The sequence below is a fragment of the Hypoxylon trugodes genome (genome assembly GCF_022578975.1).
Source record: "Hypoxylon trugodes strain CBS 135444 unplaced genomic scaffold F4822scaffold_4, whole genome shotgun sequence".
Taxonomy (NCBI): domain Eukaryota; kingdom Fungi; phylum Ascomycota; class Sordariomycetes; order Xylariales; family Hypoxylaceae; genus Hypoxylon; species Hypoxylon trugodes.
The window spans coordinates 1155667-1169650 of NW_026250019.1; the positions used below are offsets into that span (position 1 = coordinate 1155667).

A 13984-nucleotide genomic window follows, 5' to 3' on the forward strand; every position below is an offset into this window, starting at 1 on the left:
CACGTGGGGTTTATTTATGCCGGGAGTGGTTTAAATCGGTACATCCAGTTACATCTACGAGATTGCCTAGGGGACTATTTCAATGCCTTATTGCAATAGCCCAGTTGCTGTCTTTATGCCTTTTAGGGCTATACTAGCACATATTTCTAGGCATCTGTGTAATGCCATAGGAAATCAACTAATCTTTGTACTGATTCGAACACATCATCTTATCATAGCCATAGCTTTAAAACAAATACAAGGGAACCTCTATTGGTATTGTCGCAATTTTTGGGTAACATACAGGTACTCTGGTAAAGTCCCCCACCAAGTCTATACTTCATCCCAGCAACCAAAAGAGACCAATCAATACTTGCCGGACTTGCTGAGTATTTCCCATAATGGCGCAATCTCAGCTCTTCTCTTGCATAGTATCGTTCCCAGCAATTGACCCTAAGATGGTAAAATATCGAAACCTCAAACCCTAGACTTCTGCTGTTTTGTTTGGTTTCACCCTATTTATCCAGCATCACAGGACCTTTTCTTATGCTGTTGCTTCGTACTTGGCGTTGTGCGTCGAGATAGCTCTGCATGTTTACGCATTAGCATTTCTTTCGAATTCAATTGGGAATAGTAATAACTCACCGTCCACTAGGGTCAGTCTGCTTCGACCAAGTGGGCGTCCATCGCATCACCGTCGAGGCGCAGTGGGGAGGGAAATGCTCGTCAAACATCAATCGGTACCAGTAACTTTAAAAAGGCATTAGCACAACCCAGCAATACAGACATACGATTGAAATCTTACGCTTCCTTGGTATCCGGAATATCAGTACCCCACTCGGGCTTGGGGTTCTTCATCATCTCATCAGTGACGTGGATCTCAGCGTTGTCCTTTAGAGCATCAATCCAACCATAACCGACACCGTCCGAAAATTGTTCCTTTTGTCTCCATAGGATCTCGTCTGGTAGGTAAGGCTCTGCGCTGGGGTCGTCCGATGTGTCGAATGCTTTTCGCAGGATCCACTTCTCGATTCGTTCCTTGGTGATCATCTTCTCCTGGGGATCGATGTTCATGCATACTTCGAGGAACTACAAAAGATCAGCATAAGATCAGACCGGGGGGTTAGTTAATAAGATGAACGCACCTGCTTGTCAAGGAAGGGCACCCGAGCCTCGAGACCCCACGCAGAAGTGGACTTGTTAGCGCGAAGGCAGTCCGCAAGATGCAGGTTCTTGACACGACGAACAGTCTCCTCGTGAAAGGCCTTCTTGTCCGGCGCAGCGTGGAAGTATAGGTATCCACCGAATATCTCGTCGCTTCCTTCACCACTAAGAACCATCTTAACTCCCATGGCCTTAATCTTTCGGGATAAGAGGTACATGGGTGTCGAGGCACGAATCGTCGTTACATCGTATGTCTCGAGGTGGTAAATGACATCGGATAACGCGTTAAGACCATCCTCAATAGTGAAGGTCATAACATGGTGTTTCGTGCCGAGGAACTTGGCAACTTTGATAGCGGCTTCGTTATCTGGGGAGCCGGGTAGACCAATTGAGAAGGAGTTGAGTTGCGGTAGGTATGTTACGGTCGAGAGTTTGTTCTCATCGTCGATACCAACTAGACCTTCACCCTTGTCGGGATCCTCAGTTAGCTCAGCAGCATTGCCGTTGGCAGCAGCCAACGCAGCTTTCTTCAGCCGCAGGGTTTCTCGTTGGGCAATAGAAGCGACCAAACTCGAGTCGAGGCCACCTGACAACAAAACACCATAGGGAACCTCAGCCATAAGCCGTTTTCGGACGGATCGTTCCAATGCTTCTCGAACCTGCTTCAGGTCCAAGGGTGTCTCGGGGATTTTCGAGCCATCCCACCAACTCGGTTGGTAATATCGAATCGTCTCGTTGGTCTTCGTATCGAAAACGTGTCCTGGGGGGAAGGAGCGAATTTCGTCGCAAACAGAGTGCAAGCACTTTAACTCGGAAGCGAAGTATGTGGTACCTTGCTCCTTCGAAGACCAACCTTGGTATAGCGTGGTGATACCAATTGGGTCACGGGCCGCGATTGTTCGGTCGAGGTTCTTGTCGTACAGAACAAATGAGAACATACCATCTAGGTACTTTGGGGCGTCGAGTCCATATTCCAAATACTACAGGTATGTTAGACGCAATATTTCATCGCAGCCTTGGGGGTGTCATACGAGAGGAATGATAACTTCACAATCCGAGGCAGTCTTGAAGTGATAAGGAGTCTTTAGGTTTTTTCGTATTAAACGATGGTTGTAAATTTCGCCATTGACGGCGAGGATGATGGTCTCGTCGGCATTGGTTAGGGGTTGCGCGCCGGATTCTGCGATCTTGTAAGTGGGGAGGCTTCCTTGCGCTTGACAAACGAGGTGATCACCCACCAACACCGACAATGCTCAGTCTTTCATGGCAAAGGACTAAAAGCGCATTGGTTAGAGGCGATTTATATATACCAGTTTCCTATTAGGTTTTCATACTCGTGTTTTTGCAGATAACACTACCACCTATCGTGCGCAGAAGCAGTCAGTATGAGTTCGACGTCGTTATCTTGCCGCAGCGCTGTGACTCACTCCAATCCGGTCCTCTATGTCGGATTCTGCGCCGAATAAGTCAATTGAAGTTCTAGAGCTTGGATATAGCTAATACATACTGCTTTGCCAGTTTCAAAGCCGTTGGCTTGAATTTCTGGACGTCGGGGTGACTGGGCGCAAAATATTCATATTAGTATAGATACACCCTATAAACGTGTTCTTCCAATGGCATCACAAGTAAATCCAATCGATAATAATTTTTGGTGGGGTGGTTTTTTCCCCCTCGATCTTTTGCCCCTCCATGACATTTTGTAGGGAACAATTTCATGCAGGGGAAAAGGTAATGTAAAATAAAACTTACCAGTGACATGCGAATATTCCACACATCTTGCTTGATCTATTGTATGTCGTATGCAGGTGATATCAAGTATAAACGAACGAATTGGCGAGGCACAAGTCGAAGAGGAATATGTAGGATGGTTGAAAGGAGGATAGGCCACGCGACCAAGTCTAGTAAAAATAACGTGGGGAGAAATATGAAGGGGAAAGAGAATGTACGAAAACGTGCCTCTTTCTGCAATTGAAGAAAACAATACCGGCGAATTGGATTGAGTCACAAAATTTTATTATCAACTAGTATGGTACTGGTACTGGTACTGTTCGCCTTCTGATACCAAGCTTTGGTTTTAATTCTGCCAGATGAAAGTAGTAGGGGGGCTCTTTTAGCTTCATAGCACCCGCAATCAATACTAGCTTAAGACCGCCACGTTGGAAAAATTAGCCGATTTCGGACAACGAATTTTTGGAAAGAGTCAATTTTGGAAGCCAGTCACTGACAAACTACTTAGAGCCTATTGGATACCTCGATACATACGATGATCAGATAAACGGGACGGTGAAGAAGATATATGTACATGATTTATTACATATATCTCGTTGATACATATGTATTTGTTAGTCTTATATGAACTTATGTTATTACCTAATTCTACCTAGATCCTGATAAGGATGGTGTTTGCTAGGTACTTCATAATCCACACCCCTAAGCGATCATAACCTAGGGTCGATCAGATCCGGATGTACTTACTAAATAAAATAGAAAAGGTAATATGTACATTTCATACGCGACCCTTACATCATTTCAAGATAACTATGTGCTATTCGAGTCTTCGAGTGATTTGTGATTTATCACTTTACGTGGTACAAAGAATCTGCAGGAGGATATCATATCCCCTCTTAATAGGCCAGGTTAAACTGCAATTGACCTCAGGTGGGTAGGCAGATACATACGAATACCGAGCGGCCTATTCATCAATGTAAGTCTCGAGAAATCTATGGCGAATTTGCAAGGTCAATAAATCTGGGTGTAGGGGATGGCAGTAGCGCCTGGGAGGTAAACACCGTTGGTCATTATACGGAACATCTAACTGCATAATATCTGGGAATCCATGTGGAAAACAGCCTGTTTCGATCTCACGCGGTACCATTTTTCCCACCACAAGGCTCGACTCCCTCGTATTCTCACCGGTCAGAAAAAACCTGCGAACTCCTATGGCCGAAGTGCCAAAACACTAACCCGTTTGACATCATCGCGTTATGTTAACCGCCTTGTGTCAAACTCCGAGGGCTCAAATGCAGAAAAGTCAGCCATCCCGTATCTGGTATCCGTGACCTGAACTCCAATCCCTAAAGCACATCCAGTATAATAATCCCCATCCCTCTCCCTAAGGCTTCGTCTTCTTTTAACGGCACGATTTAGTTGGCTGGGTTTTCTCTGACCGTCTTTTTGACACGTCGCTCATATTCAGCCTTGTCTCGCTTAAAAAGGTTGTATGCTTCGGCTTGCGCTGGAGATTCGGGGTTCGGGTTATCTAGAAGGTCTTGAATGCCGAGCGCGATCGCCTTCACCGTGATCGCAGGCTTCCAGCCTTCGTCTTCGTTCAAGATCGAAAGGCAGACGGTACCGGAAGGGTAGACATTCGGATGAAATAGCGGGGGCGTGAACTTGCCTAGATATGGAAGTTAGTAGCCGATAAGAAATATTCGCTATGCGATAGTCGTTGGTGTAATAGACGTACACTTCGGAGGCTTGGTGGGGTATTCTATAGAAATGATTTCAGTCAGCCCTATTCTTTCATCTTATAATCAATGCCTTAAGTGGAACCTACCATCAGGGAATGTCATGGTCAGCTTAAAAAGTCCGCCTTCCCACATCGTCTTCTCCTTGCCAGGAATACCGCATTCCCAGACTTTTAAGTCTAAAACACCTTGAGAATTCTTAACCGGTCTTGCCCAGAAGCCGAAAGGGTGATCCTTTCTCCACTGCTTTCTATTGCAACATGAATGTTAGTTCAGGTCTATGGAGGTCACAAATACCTCGCGCAATCTTTATAGCGAAAGGTACAACATACCGCTCTTCTCCGAGGCGCAATTGGCACAGAGACATCGTGATGGGATTGATCGTAGGGTGATGGCTACGTAAGACTTGTGGTTGTCAGTGTGGTAGTCGGACTTCCTGTTATGTAAGTGTTCGGTTACGTTGTGTAATCTTCCCTCGAACTTTGCGCAAAATGCTCGAGAAGTTGGAGAGTAGGACGAGATTGGTGTTGGATCTACGAGTTGTTTCAACGATCGAAGGATCACAACGAATGGAGCCTTGTAGATGATTTAGATGATTTATGCGCGAAGTATCCAGCGGGGCTTATGATTATTAGTCAAGAGCAAAAAAAGAAAAAGAAGAAAAGTCGAGGAAGAAAAGAGAAGGAGTATAAAGTTGGGCAGGTAAGACCTCAAAGCGATGTGCGAATGTGAATAGCGGCGTGAGAAGCTGTTAACGGATAGCGTCTTTCTTACAGGGGTTTTGGTGCTATTTCTGCGATTCCTTAGCAGTTTCCCACGTCCTTTATTATGGGCAAAAAAAGGTAATCACCAAGGACTCATCAAAAAGAGTAGGCGGTGACTGCCTAAGTAGCCTAAGTTACCTTGCATAGATTCTGCCAGAACCTTGGAAAGTGCCCCCCATCTTAGTGGGGTTGTTTCTAAATCTTATCGTGGAACCCATACCATTAGGTCATAACGTAATATTATGCAAAACCGAAAGCAAACCGGTTCCATAACGGAATTGCTGTATGATATTCGAGTTTATTATGCACCCACTTATGTTTTCACGTTTTCTATATGGGAATTACGGACGATCTAACTAGCACGCCGCCGCCAAGCATCATACAGCTTAAAGGCCTCGGTAACTTGTGCACTTTCCATTAATTCAAGTCACAACTATTATCATTCTACTAAGAGCCCCTCTTATTCATTATTGATGCCTTTTAATTGCCCGGGTTGAGTTCTTTTCTCATTTACATATGTAACCTTCTGGAACACCATTGTTTAACTAGCTCTCTTGTACCCGGCCTTTGTTCGGTGAACCGACTCTTCATATTTGTGCCAATTTGGTTGATTTGGGCTCTAACGGCATAGAGAAAGAAGCTTAAGCCACAGTCTGAACTAGGGACGCCTTGTTACTCACAAACTGGAAGCGACAACAGTAAATACACAAGCAACGAAATGGAGGCAAGTAAGGCGGCAGGCGATGCTCCTAATCCAGCTCACCAAGATGCGCCAGCGAATGCAGGAAGGAGCGTAGCTCCCGCGCCTGAGGTGGAAGACGCTCCTGATCCCGATGAGGACGATCTCGACGACTTAGACGACATGTTGGATGAGTTTTCCACTGTGAACATAGACGCACAGAAACCCCCTACTTCATCTGGATCCGGAATACCTGCTCCAGCTGCGCCAATATCTGCCCCAACGGACGCGCCGTCGAATACGGATATCCCACTAGAAGGTTTGGACGATTTGACGGAAGAGGAATTTCAAAAGCAACTTCAGGCTGGCATGGCAGAACTAATGAGTGGCTTGGAAAATTCGGTGAGTTATAATGCTGTTACATATGGTTGCAACCGAGATCTGATATAAAGTAGCCGGATATGCAAGCCCAATTTGAGAACATATTCAAAGGTCTTGGTGATGCAACTGCAGAAAGTTCAGGAGCCGATTCAGAATCACGTCCCCAATCATCCCAAAGAGCAGCAGCAGATTTAAGTCAAGATGCTTCATTTCAGGAAACGATTCGACGCACGATGGCAAGGATGCAAGAATCTGGTGACCAAGCTACTGCTGCCGCAGCCGCAGAAGGATCCGAGGATGATTTCATCGCCGAGATGATGAAAGCGATGAAGGATCTACCAGGTGAAGGAGGTAGCGAGGAAGACTTATCTAAAATGCTGATGGGTATGATGGAGCAACTCACTAACAAGGAGATCCTCTACGAGCCTATGAAAGAATTGAATGACAAGTTTCCCGGGTGGATGGAGAAGAACAAGGATACACTCGCAAAAGACGATTTAAAACGTTATCAAGAACAGCAAGTCTTGGTTTCTGAGATGGTCACCAAGTTCGAAGAGTCTACATACTCCGATTCCAACGCGGCGGATCGAGAGTATATTGTGGACAGAATGCAGAAGGTAAGCAAGTTTATTCTCCAAGGAGATATCTGCCTCATGCTTCTATGTACTAACTTGAGCAATAGATGCAAGCAGCAGGTTCTCCTCCCCATGACCTAGTTGGGGATATGCCTTCTGCCAAAGAAGTGCTTGATGCACCTGATGAGGCCTGTGCGCCTCAGTGACGCAATAAATACACGAAGGACTATTGATCCTCATTTGCATATACACGCCTGGAAAATGTCAGGCCCAGATACCGAAAATCGCATGTACATGAAAGATGCGCTCTCATACCATATCCTCCTATAGAACTCCCTTAATCATTAATGTCCCTTGCCACCCTGAATCCTGATCCGTACCGGTTAACGCCCATTGCCCACATGGATGAATACAAGAGGTTCCGATCCGAATCTCACGACATGTCCATTTGCCCTGATGATATGAAGTTCTGATTACTCCTTTGTTGCGATAGGAGATCCATGAAGATGCTATCGTAATCTTCATCGTCGGACATCGCCGGTGATTGCGGAACAAAGGGTTGAGATGTCTGGGTCGATTGAGCTTCGTACATGGATAACATCGCATCCAACTCTCGTTCCTCTTGTTGGGCTATCTCATCGACCATCATCATATCGTCGGGGTTCTCTGGGGGCACCTGGCGTTGTAGCTCCGGGATGTCGTCAATCTCATCCTCGAATACAATGCCATCAATGTCGGCGTTTTTCTGTTCTCGTCGTTGACGATCTAATATGGACCACTCGAGCTTTAATGCCTGAAAATCCGTTAATATCGATGGAAAGAGCTGGACCAATCAATTGGGATAATATTTACCTCTTGGTCGCCTCCTCTCTTTTCCCATTTCCTGTCATCCGCTCGCTTTCGTACATTTCGCAGGAATAATGTTCGCCTACTTTCTTGCGCAATTTCTCGTGTTTGCCTCAAGGGATTCTTCTTCGCATCGCGAGAAGCAAACTTAAACTTCAGAGATGGCGCTCGGATAGGCGAAGATTGTGTGTCAAATCTAGGAAGTGTGTTGGGATTGCGAGGGGATAGAGGTGGAGAGTTTGCTCTGATGGGCGAAGATGATAGCGGGGAAGAATGCGTCGGCCGATGCGGCGATGAGAAGTCAAGATTGAAGACAGGCATTGTGGCTAGCATTTCGTCTGATATTATAAAGTTGTGGTTGAATGGTGTGATATACGAGGTGAAGTTGGTGTTTTTTTTCTTTGTTGGATGGATTCATTCAACCAGGCTGGAGTGAATAGTACGACTATTTCAATGAATGGGTTTAATGAAGAGGAGACGCGAGTAGGGGAACAGTAAACGCGCCACAAACCCCTATCAATGCACAAAAGCGGGGTTCTAACGCGTAAAGAGGATCGGCGGGTTATATTGATTTGGGTTAATAGAATAGTTCGTGATTCCGGGACGATTATCCGAGCGCTTTATGTCTCAAATCACTATAAACCCCTGACTAATACATCTTTAAGTACATGATTAGGTAACATTATTCTCTTACTCGGCAATATTAATCCGATTATGTTCATGTCGATCTGAACCTTGCATCGCACGATCCAGGTTTGGTTTCCCTTCTAAATAGAATGTTCTTTTATCCCTGTACCTATGACGCCGAGGTTTTCTACGTGAGCCGGGGGGATGCATGCCCATAGACCGAGCCATAGACCAAAAAAAAGACTCTTGAAATTTTATTAGCCTGCAATTATTCCCAACATAATCGAAGATTCAACAATCGCCGACGCGATTTTCTTCTTTTTTCTTTTCTCCACCGACTCTTATTTATTTATTTGCTAATAATTAAGAAAATAAGAAGAATAACATCATGTCTTTATTGTTCGGTTACTCATAGGATCAATCGATTTTATTACAGTAAAATATTAAAGACTTACCGCTACAAATGAGTGTAATCACGCTACCATGAAATGCCCTTCGATCAATTCGCTTGGCCGACTTGCCAGCAACCGATCATGGACTTGTTCGAACTGCCGCACCCAATTACTTTTAGCCCACGTTAGAACGACACAGCGTTCCATTGCGAGACAATATGCGACTAAATCGTCAGGTTACTCGAAGCGAACAACGAAACCTCCAAGGACACGAGTCACTATATTGACTGCAGCGGCAACTGCTGCTACAGGGGCTGGGGTTCTGGCTTTCACGGATGAAATAAAATATGGTTATGAGACTACGGAACGAACAGGAAGAGTCGCTGCCGCTCTAGCAATATGTATCAATGAGTACGTCATGGATAAGTGCGGGCGAAAGGGGCTGAACCCATAACTAACGCATTCAACTCGCAGTTATCGAACAACACTAAACCAGCGAGATCAGACCGAAGATCCCAAAGAAAAGGAGTCACTTTTAGAGTCATGTCATAAGAGATGTGCGAAACGAACACTTAAAGTCCTCGAGAAAAATGGAGGTATATTTATTAAGCTAGGACAACATTTGGTAATTGCACTAAAGGCAGAACGAACATATGGTGTTGGATCTTTGCTGACACCTTGAACAGAGTGCTATGACATATTTACTCCCACGCGAGTGGACCGATACGTTTATACCGCTACAAGACAAGTGCCCCGTGTCTTCATTCGAGTCGATTGAGCAAATGTTTCGATTTGATACGGGCGAAGAATTAAAAGATTACTTTTCGGAATTTTCTGAACAACCGATAGGGGCTGCTTCTCTAGCACAGGTACATTTGGCAACGGTAAAGGAGACCGGTCGAAAGGTTGCTGTCAAAGTCCAGCATCCTGTGTTGGCGCAATGGACACCTCTTGACCTAGCATTAACGAAATTCACGTTTTCGACGTTGAAACGATTCTTCCCAGAGTATGATCTGGAGTGGCTATCATCCGAAATGGAAGTTTCCTTACCGCAGGAACTTGACTTTCAGCTTGAAGCCGCCAACGCAATCCGTACACAGGAATACTTCTCACAAATCCCCGAGTTACCCCTCGTAATTCCTGAAGTACTATGGGCAAAAAAGCGAATTTTAGTGATGGCCAACGAGTCCGGCCACCGACTCGATGACCTCGAGTACCTTGACTCAAACCACATCGACCGGGATGAGGTTTCAGCGACCCTTGCCCGGACCTTCAATGAGATGATCTTCGGCAAGAACGCTCCCCTACACTGTGACCCGCATGGCGGCAACCTGGCCATCCGGAAGGCATCCCGCCGTCGCCCCGGTGGCGCCAATTTTGAAATCATCATCTACGACCACGGTTTATACCGGGATATACCCGAGGACCTCCAGCGGTCGTATGCGAAGATGTGGCTCGCGGTCATCGACGGCGACATGACCGCCATGAAACAATACGCGCATGAGGTCGCGGGTATAAATGACGAACAATTCCCACTCTTTGCGAGCGCGATCACTGGACGGGATTTCACCACCGTACGAACATCGGTCCTAACAGAGCGATCCGAGGAAGAAAAGAAGTCGATGGGAGATGCGTTGCAGGAGGGTCTGTTATCAGATCTAGTTACGATGCTGGGACAGGTTCCAAGGATTATACTGCTTATTCTTAAAACCAACGATTTGACAAGAAGTCTGGATGAGAATTTACATACACGCCAAGGACCTGTGAGGAGTTTCATGATTCTGGCGAGGTACTGTGCGCGTACGGTTCTAAGGGAGCAGGTCGAAGAAATACGAGCCCGTCCCGGAAGTCTACTGAGACCCGGCAATGCGCTTAGGTTTATCGCCGCGTGGGTGGGCTTCCTAAGAGTTGAAATTAAGCTGGAGGCCTTTGAGCTCTGGCTTAGTGTTAAGAGGATGGTCGGGCTTAATACAGGGAGTTATGGAAGTGCTGTCGCATTAAATGCATGAAGCAAATTTCACCCCTATTATGGGTTGATTCGCCTATTATGGCTGTAGACGTTGATGTTTGCGAGGAGTTGAGGTGGAAGCGAGTTGGCATGAAAAGACACGAAGTGAGATGATATACCTACTCCTACGTTATTAGATAGACCATACATGCATGTAACATGTGCATTAGGCGGCGTCAATGGATAAGTACCCCTAGCTAGTTGACTACATAGCTTAATAGGACTATTCAGAGTAATACAGGTGCGCATTTGGTTTATGAAGATGTTATTGTATCTGATTCTATGGGTCGGGTCTCGTCGCTTAGCACGAGCTAAATTAATCTCTTCGCGACAAAAAAATTTGGGAAGTCCATGAGCCTCATATTATGTGTAGTCTAATATGAACTTGTATAGAAAATGATATACAATTATGTTTAGCACAGATCTTAGAGCCGAGTAAGTTGATGACTCTTGAGATTGGAAGTTTACTGCCTGCCTACCTAGGTACCTTTCCATTTTAATGACGCGGAACTCAACTGGCCAGAGTTGTGATTCAAAGACATCAAGGTAACAGACTCAAAGTCTTTTGTTGAGAACCTTTGTGGGAGTATAACGGTTTGGTATGCGGCGATTGGTTCTATAATATGTGATAATTTTTGGATTTTTTTGTGGTATGTGCTGAGTGCTCGAAGGTTACTGTTCATTTGGGTTCTACTGCAGCAGTGATTACCGGTGCATTTGCCGATGCCTCAGTTAATGGCCCCTAGGTAGAAGTGCCGCGTTGTTAATACATCCGGGGTAGCTTAGGTATAGATGTTGAGCAATGAAGCTAAACAACTGGTCACTTTCTAAATTCCATCAAATAGACAACGTAAAATAATGGACAATAGTCGTTATATTTGGTATTGGGATAAGTGTACATTCTACTGTTCCCAGCTCCATGGTTTGCAATAAGACCATGGCCTACAGGGGAACGTAGACCCAATACCAATCTTGTACTACGTAGTGTGTAATAACCATTCTTAAAACGCATCGCGATACGCTTTCTTTCCTCAGATTAATAAACCGTTAACTCCATTCCACCGCAGGGAACTGCATGATTGAGTGATAACTAACGCCCATCCCAATAGCTTTCAAGAACATAGCAGATTATTTCTTGTAACAAAAAAGTACACTAGCATCATCGCGCATTGTGGCGCCCTGCAGTGTGCAGTAGTAGCGTCGATGAGTACCTAATATAGGTATGCGAGATGTAATAGGGTAATATATGGCGTTTTTTCCTTGCGTTGCGCGATTGGAGAGATGGATCGCGTGATTCATCGGGTGTCGTGCCAACTCGGTAGTCGGTAGGTATTCGCCAATTCCTCGAAGTTCAATTTCAATAAAATAAAGGGGTATCATGGTATTTGCTCCAATAATAGCCGGTACGTCATCGCCCAGCATGTTACCTCCGCATTCTTTCTCCTTCTAAGCTTCTAAGCAAATGGATTGGTAAGACCAGTAGGAGCTAGGTACTGGTCATTTGTCAACTTAGCGACCGCCCCACTTCCAGCTTGAACTTGTACTTGAACTCGGCAACGATGGTGATGTGGAGTGAGAGCCAGAATCGCTGCGGTCGCTATCCATAGATCGCTTTTCGGGGACGGGTGAAGGGGAACGGCGTAAGTACGTTGACGTGTAAGTGGTGGTTGTCGGGCTACTTGAAGGCTCGGGCGAGGTCTGGCGCGTTTGGAACGATTTGTAGATTTGCTTGCACAAGTGTGCAGACATGGTATAAGTGGGCGACATATTGGCGCTTGTGGTATTAGAATGGCTCGTGACCTCGATTCGATGTAGGTTTGTTGCTAGTCGAGGGTCGGTACTGCAGGTTGTTATGACAACAGTACAGATAAAATACGCTTGTAAGAGGGTATCAAAGAAAGAAAAGAGTCGCTCGCTCGCTTATTTAAATACGTAGGATACCGATCGAGAGAATGTCTTGGCGCTAGGAGAGACAAGCAGAGAAGGGAAGTTGATAGGCAGAGGAGGACATACACCCTTGAGAAGAGGACTAGAAACGTAGGAATGGAAACTTGATGGAGGGGAGTGGAGGGTGTTTTATTTGCCTGTACAACTTTTCCTTAAATAGAAAAGGAAATACTTGATCTACCTTGTAGAGTTCTAGAGGGTCACAGGAAGAAAAGATAAAATAAAAAGGGACCCCTGGCACACGAATAGGCTCAGCTGGCTGTCTGACGAATTGTAACTAAAAGTTAAGTAGTATACATGGTATACATACGCGCTTGCTGTGACTTGGTTGGCTGGTTATAGCGATGATGAGATGGGTGGATGGTAGCACAGAATGTGAATGTACATTCATTTGATTGAATAGAAGGTGCTAAATCCCCTGAAGGGTTCACGCTAGCTACCTAGGTAGGTAGCTTCAAGGCAGGCAAGGAAAAACAAAGGGAGGGAACCTGGCAGGCAACTAGTAGCTGTGCAAGTTGTACAGTTACTAGGTAGTTTACTGGTCATTCTTAGTGGATAATAAAGTGAGTGGGTATTAAAGTCGGCTGTCGTGTCGAACGGCTGTCCCCGCCCCATATCAGGTCACTTATGCCCCCAAAACGGCTACTGTTCATAGCTATATCCAATCAGAAATCGCCCGATTAGCATTACGCAGCAATTTAACAAACCTTATGCGACTCTGTATGAGCTGTATGAGCTGATTTAGATCGTACGACCGTACCACTTGGGATCACACTTTCCGGTAATTCGTATTCCACTACTCTGATTATGGTCGGTGAATCTGCATTCGGAACACACTTTTAAGAGTCGCGCGATTCCATCTAACAATGAGCAAACAAACAAACTTAACTTTATGGTCCATTGGATTACAGTAGGCGGTCCCAGCACAGTCCTCCTTGTCCTCCTCAACAAGCTCTAGCGCAGGCGGAGCTCCACAGGGACGGGTACGGGCTGTTATGAGGAGCAGCTTCCAAAAATGCAGGAGCAACTAGGCAGACAATCCGCAAAAACTTGCAGCTTCCTTCCGTCCTCTCGGGTCTCAACCCGGACTTACCAAATTAGGAAATTTCTAGACTTCCAAGGTTGTCTGACTGATAGCTAAGGTAAGATTTCGCG

General features: G+C 45.5%; 5 protein-coding genes across 5 annotated transcripts; 2 read left to right on the forward strand and 3 right to left on the reverse strand.

The window, feature by feature from the left end:
* Positions 1 to 68: 68 nt before the first annotated feature.
* On the reverse strand, positions 69 to 3247 carry F4822DRAFT_398876 (asparagine synthase). The gene is made up of 10 exons (XM_051457733.1): positions 2893 to 3247; positions 2651 to 2701; positions 2571 to 2596; positions 2478 to 2504; positions 2382 to 2417; positions 2175 to 2323; positions 1125 to 2123; positions 785 to 1068; positions 625 to 729; positions 69 to 566 (listed from the first exon to the last, which is right to left on the reverse strand). The coding sequence occupies exons 1-10, from the start codon at positions 2916 to 2918 to the stop codon at positions 524 to 526; spliced, it is 1746 nt and encodes a 581-aa protein (XP_051315362.1). The 5' UTR covers positions 2919 to 3247; the 3' UTR covers positions 69 to 523.
* Positions 3248 to 3544: 297 nt separating this feature from the next.
* On the reverse strand, positions 3545 to 5588 carry F4822DRAFT_398882 (ubiquitin carrier protein). The gene is made up of 4 exons (XM_051457734.1): positions 4943 to 5588; positions 4700 to 4860; positions 4610 to 4633; positions 3545 to 4540 (listed from the first exon to the last, which is right to left on the reverse strand). Exons 1-4 carry the CDS (start codon positions 4975 to 4977, stop codon positions 4287 to 4289), a joined length of 474 nt encoding a protein of 157 aa, XP_051315363.1. The 5' UTR covers positions 4978 to 5588; the 3' UTR covers positions 3545 to 4286.
* Positions 5589 to 5911: 323 nt separating this feature from the next.
* Positions 5912 to 7274, forward strand: F4822DRAFT_205742 (Pex19-domain-containing protein). Its single transcript, XM_051453793.1, has 3 exons — positions 5912 to 6455; positions 6509 to 7051; positions 7117 to 7274. Exons 1-3 carry the CDS (start codon positions 6093 to 6095, stop codon positions 7213 to 7215), a joined length of 1005 nt encoding a protein of 334 aa, XP_051315364.1. The 5' UTR covers positions 5912 to 6092; the 3' UTR covers positions 7216 to 7274.
* Positions 7046 to 8582, reverse strand: F4822DRAFT_398888 (uncharacterized protein). The gene is made up of 2 exons (XM_051457735.1): positions 7862 to 8582; positions 7046 to 7802 (listed from the first exon to the last, which is right to left on the reverse strand). Exons 1-2 carry the CDS (start codon positions 8186 to 8188, stop codon positions 7443 to 7445), a joined length of 687 nt encoding a protein of 228 aa, XP_051315365.1. The 5' UTR covers positions 8189 to 8582; the 3' UTR covers positions 7046 to 7442.
* On the forward strand, positions 8583 to 11140 carry F4822DRAFT_398889 (ABC1-domain-containing protein). The gene is made up of 3 exons (XM_051457736.1): positions 8583 to 9285; positions 9349 to 9499; positions 9561 to 11140. The coding sequence occupies exons 1-3, from the start codon at positions 8966 to 8968 to the stop codon at positions 10881 to 10883; spliced, it is 1794 nt and encodes a 597-aa protein (XP_051315366.1). The 5' UTR covers positions 8583 to 8965; the 3' UTR covers positions 10884 to 11140.
* Positions 11141 to 13984: the final 2844 nt, after the last annotated feature.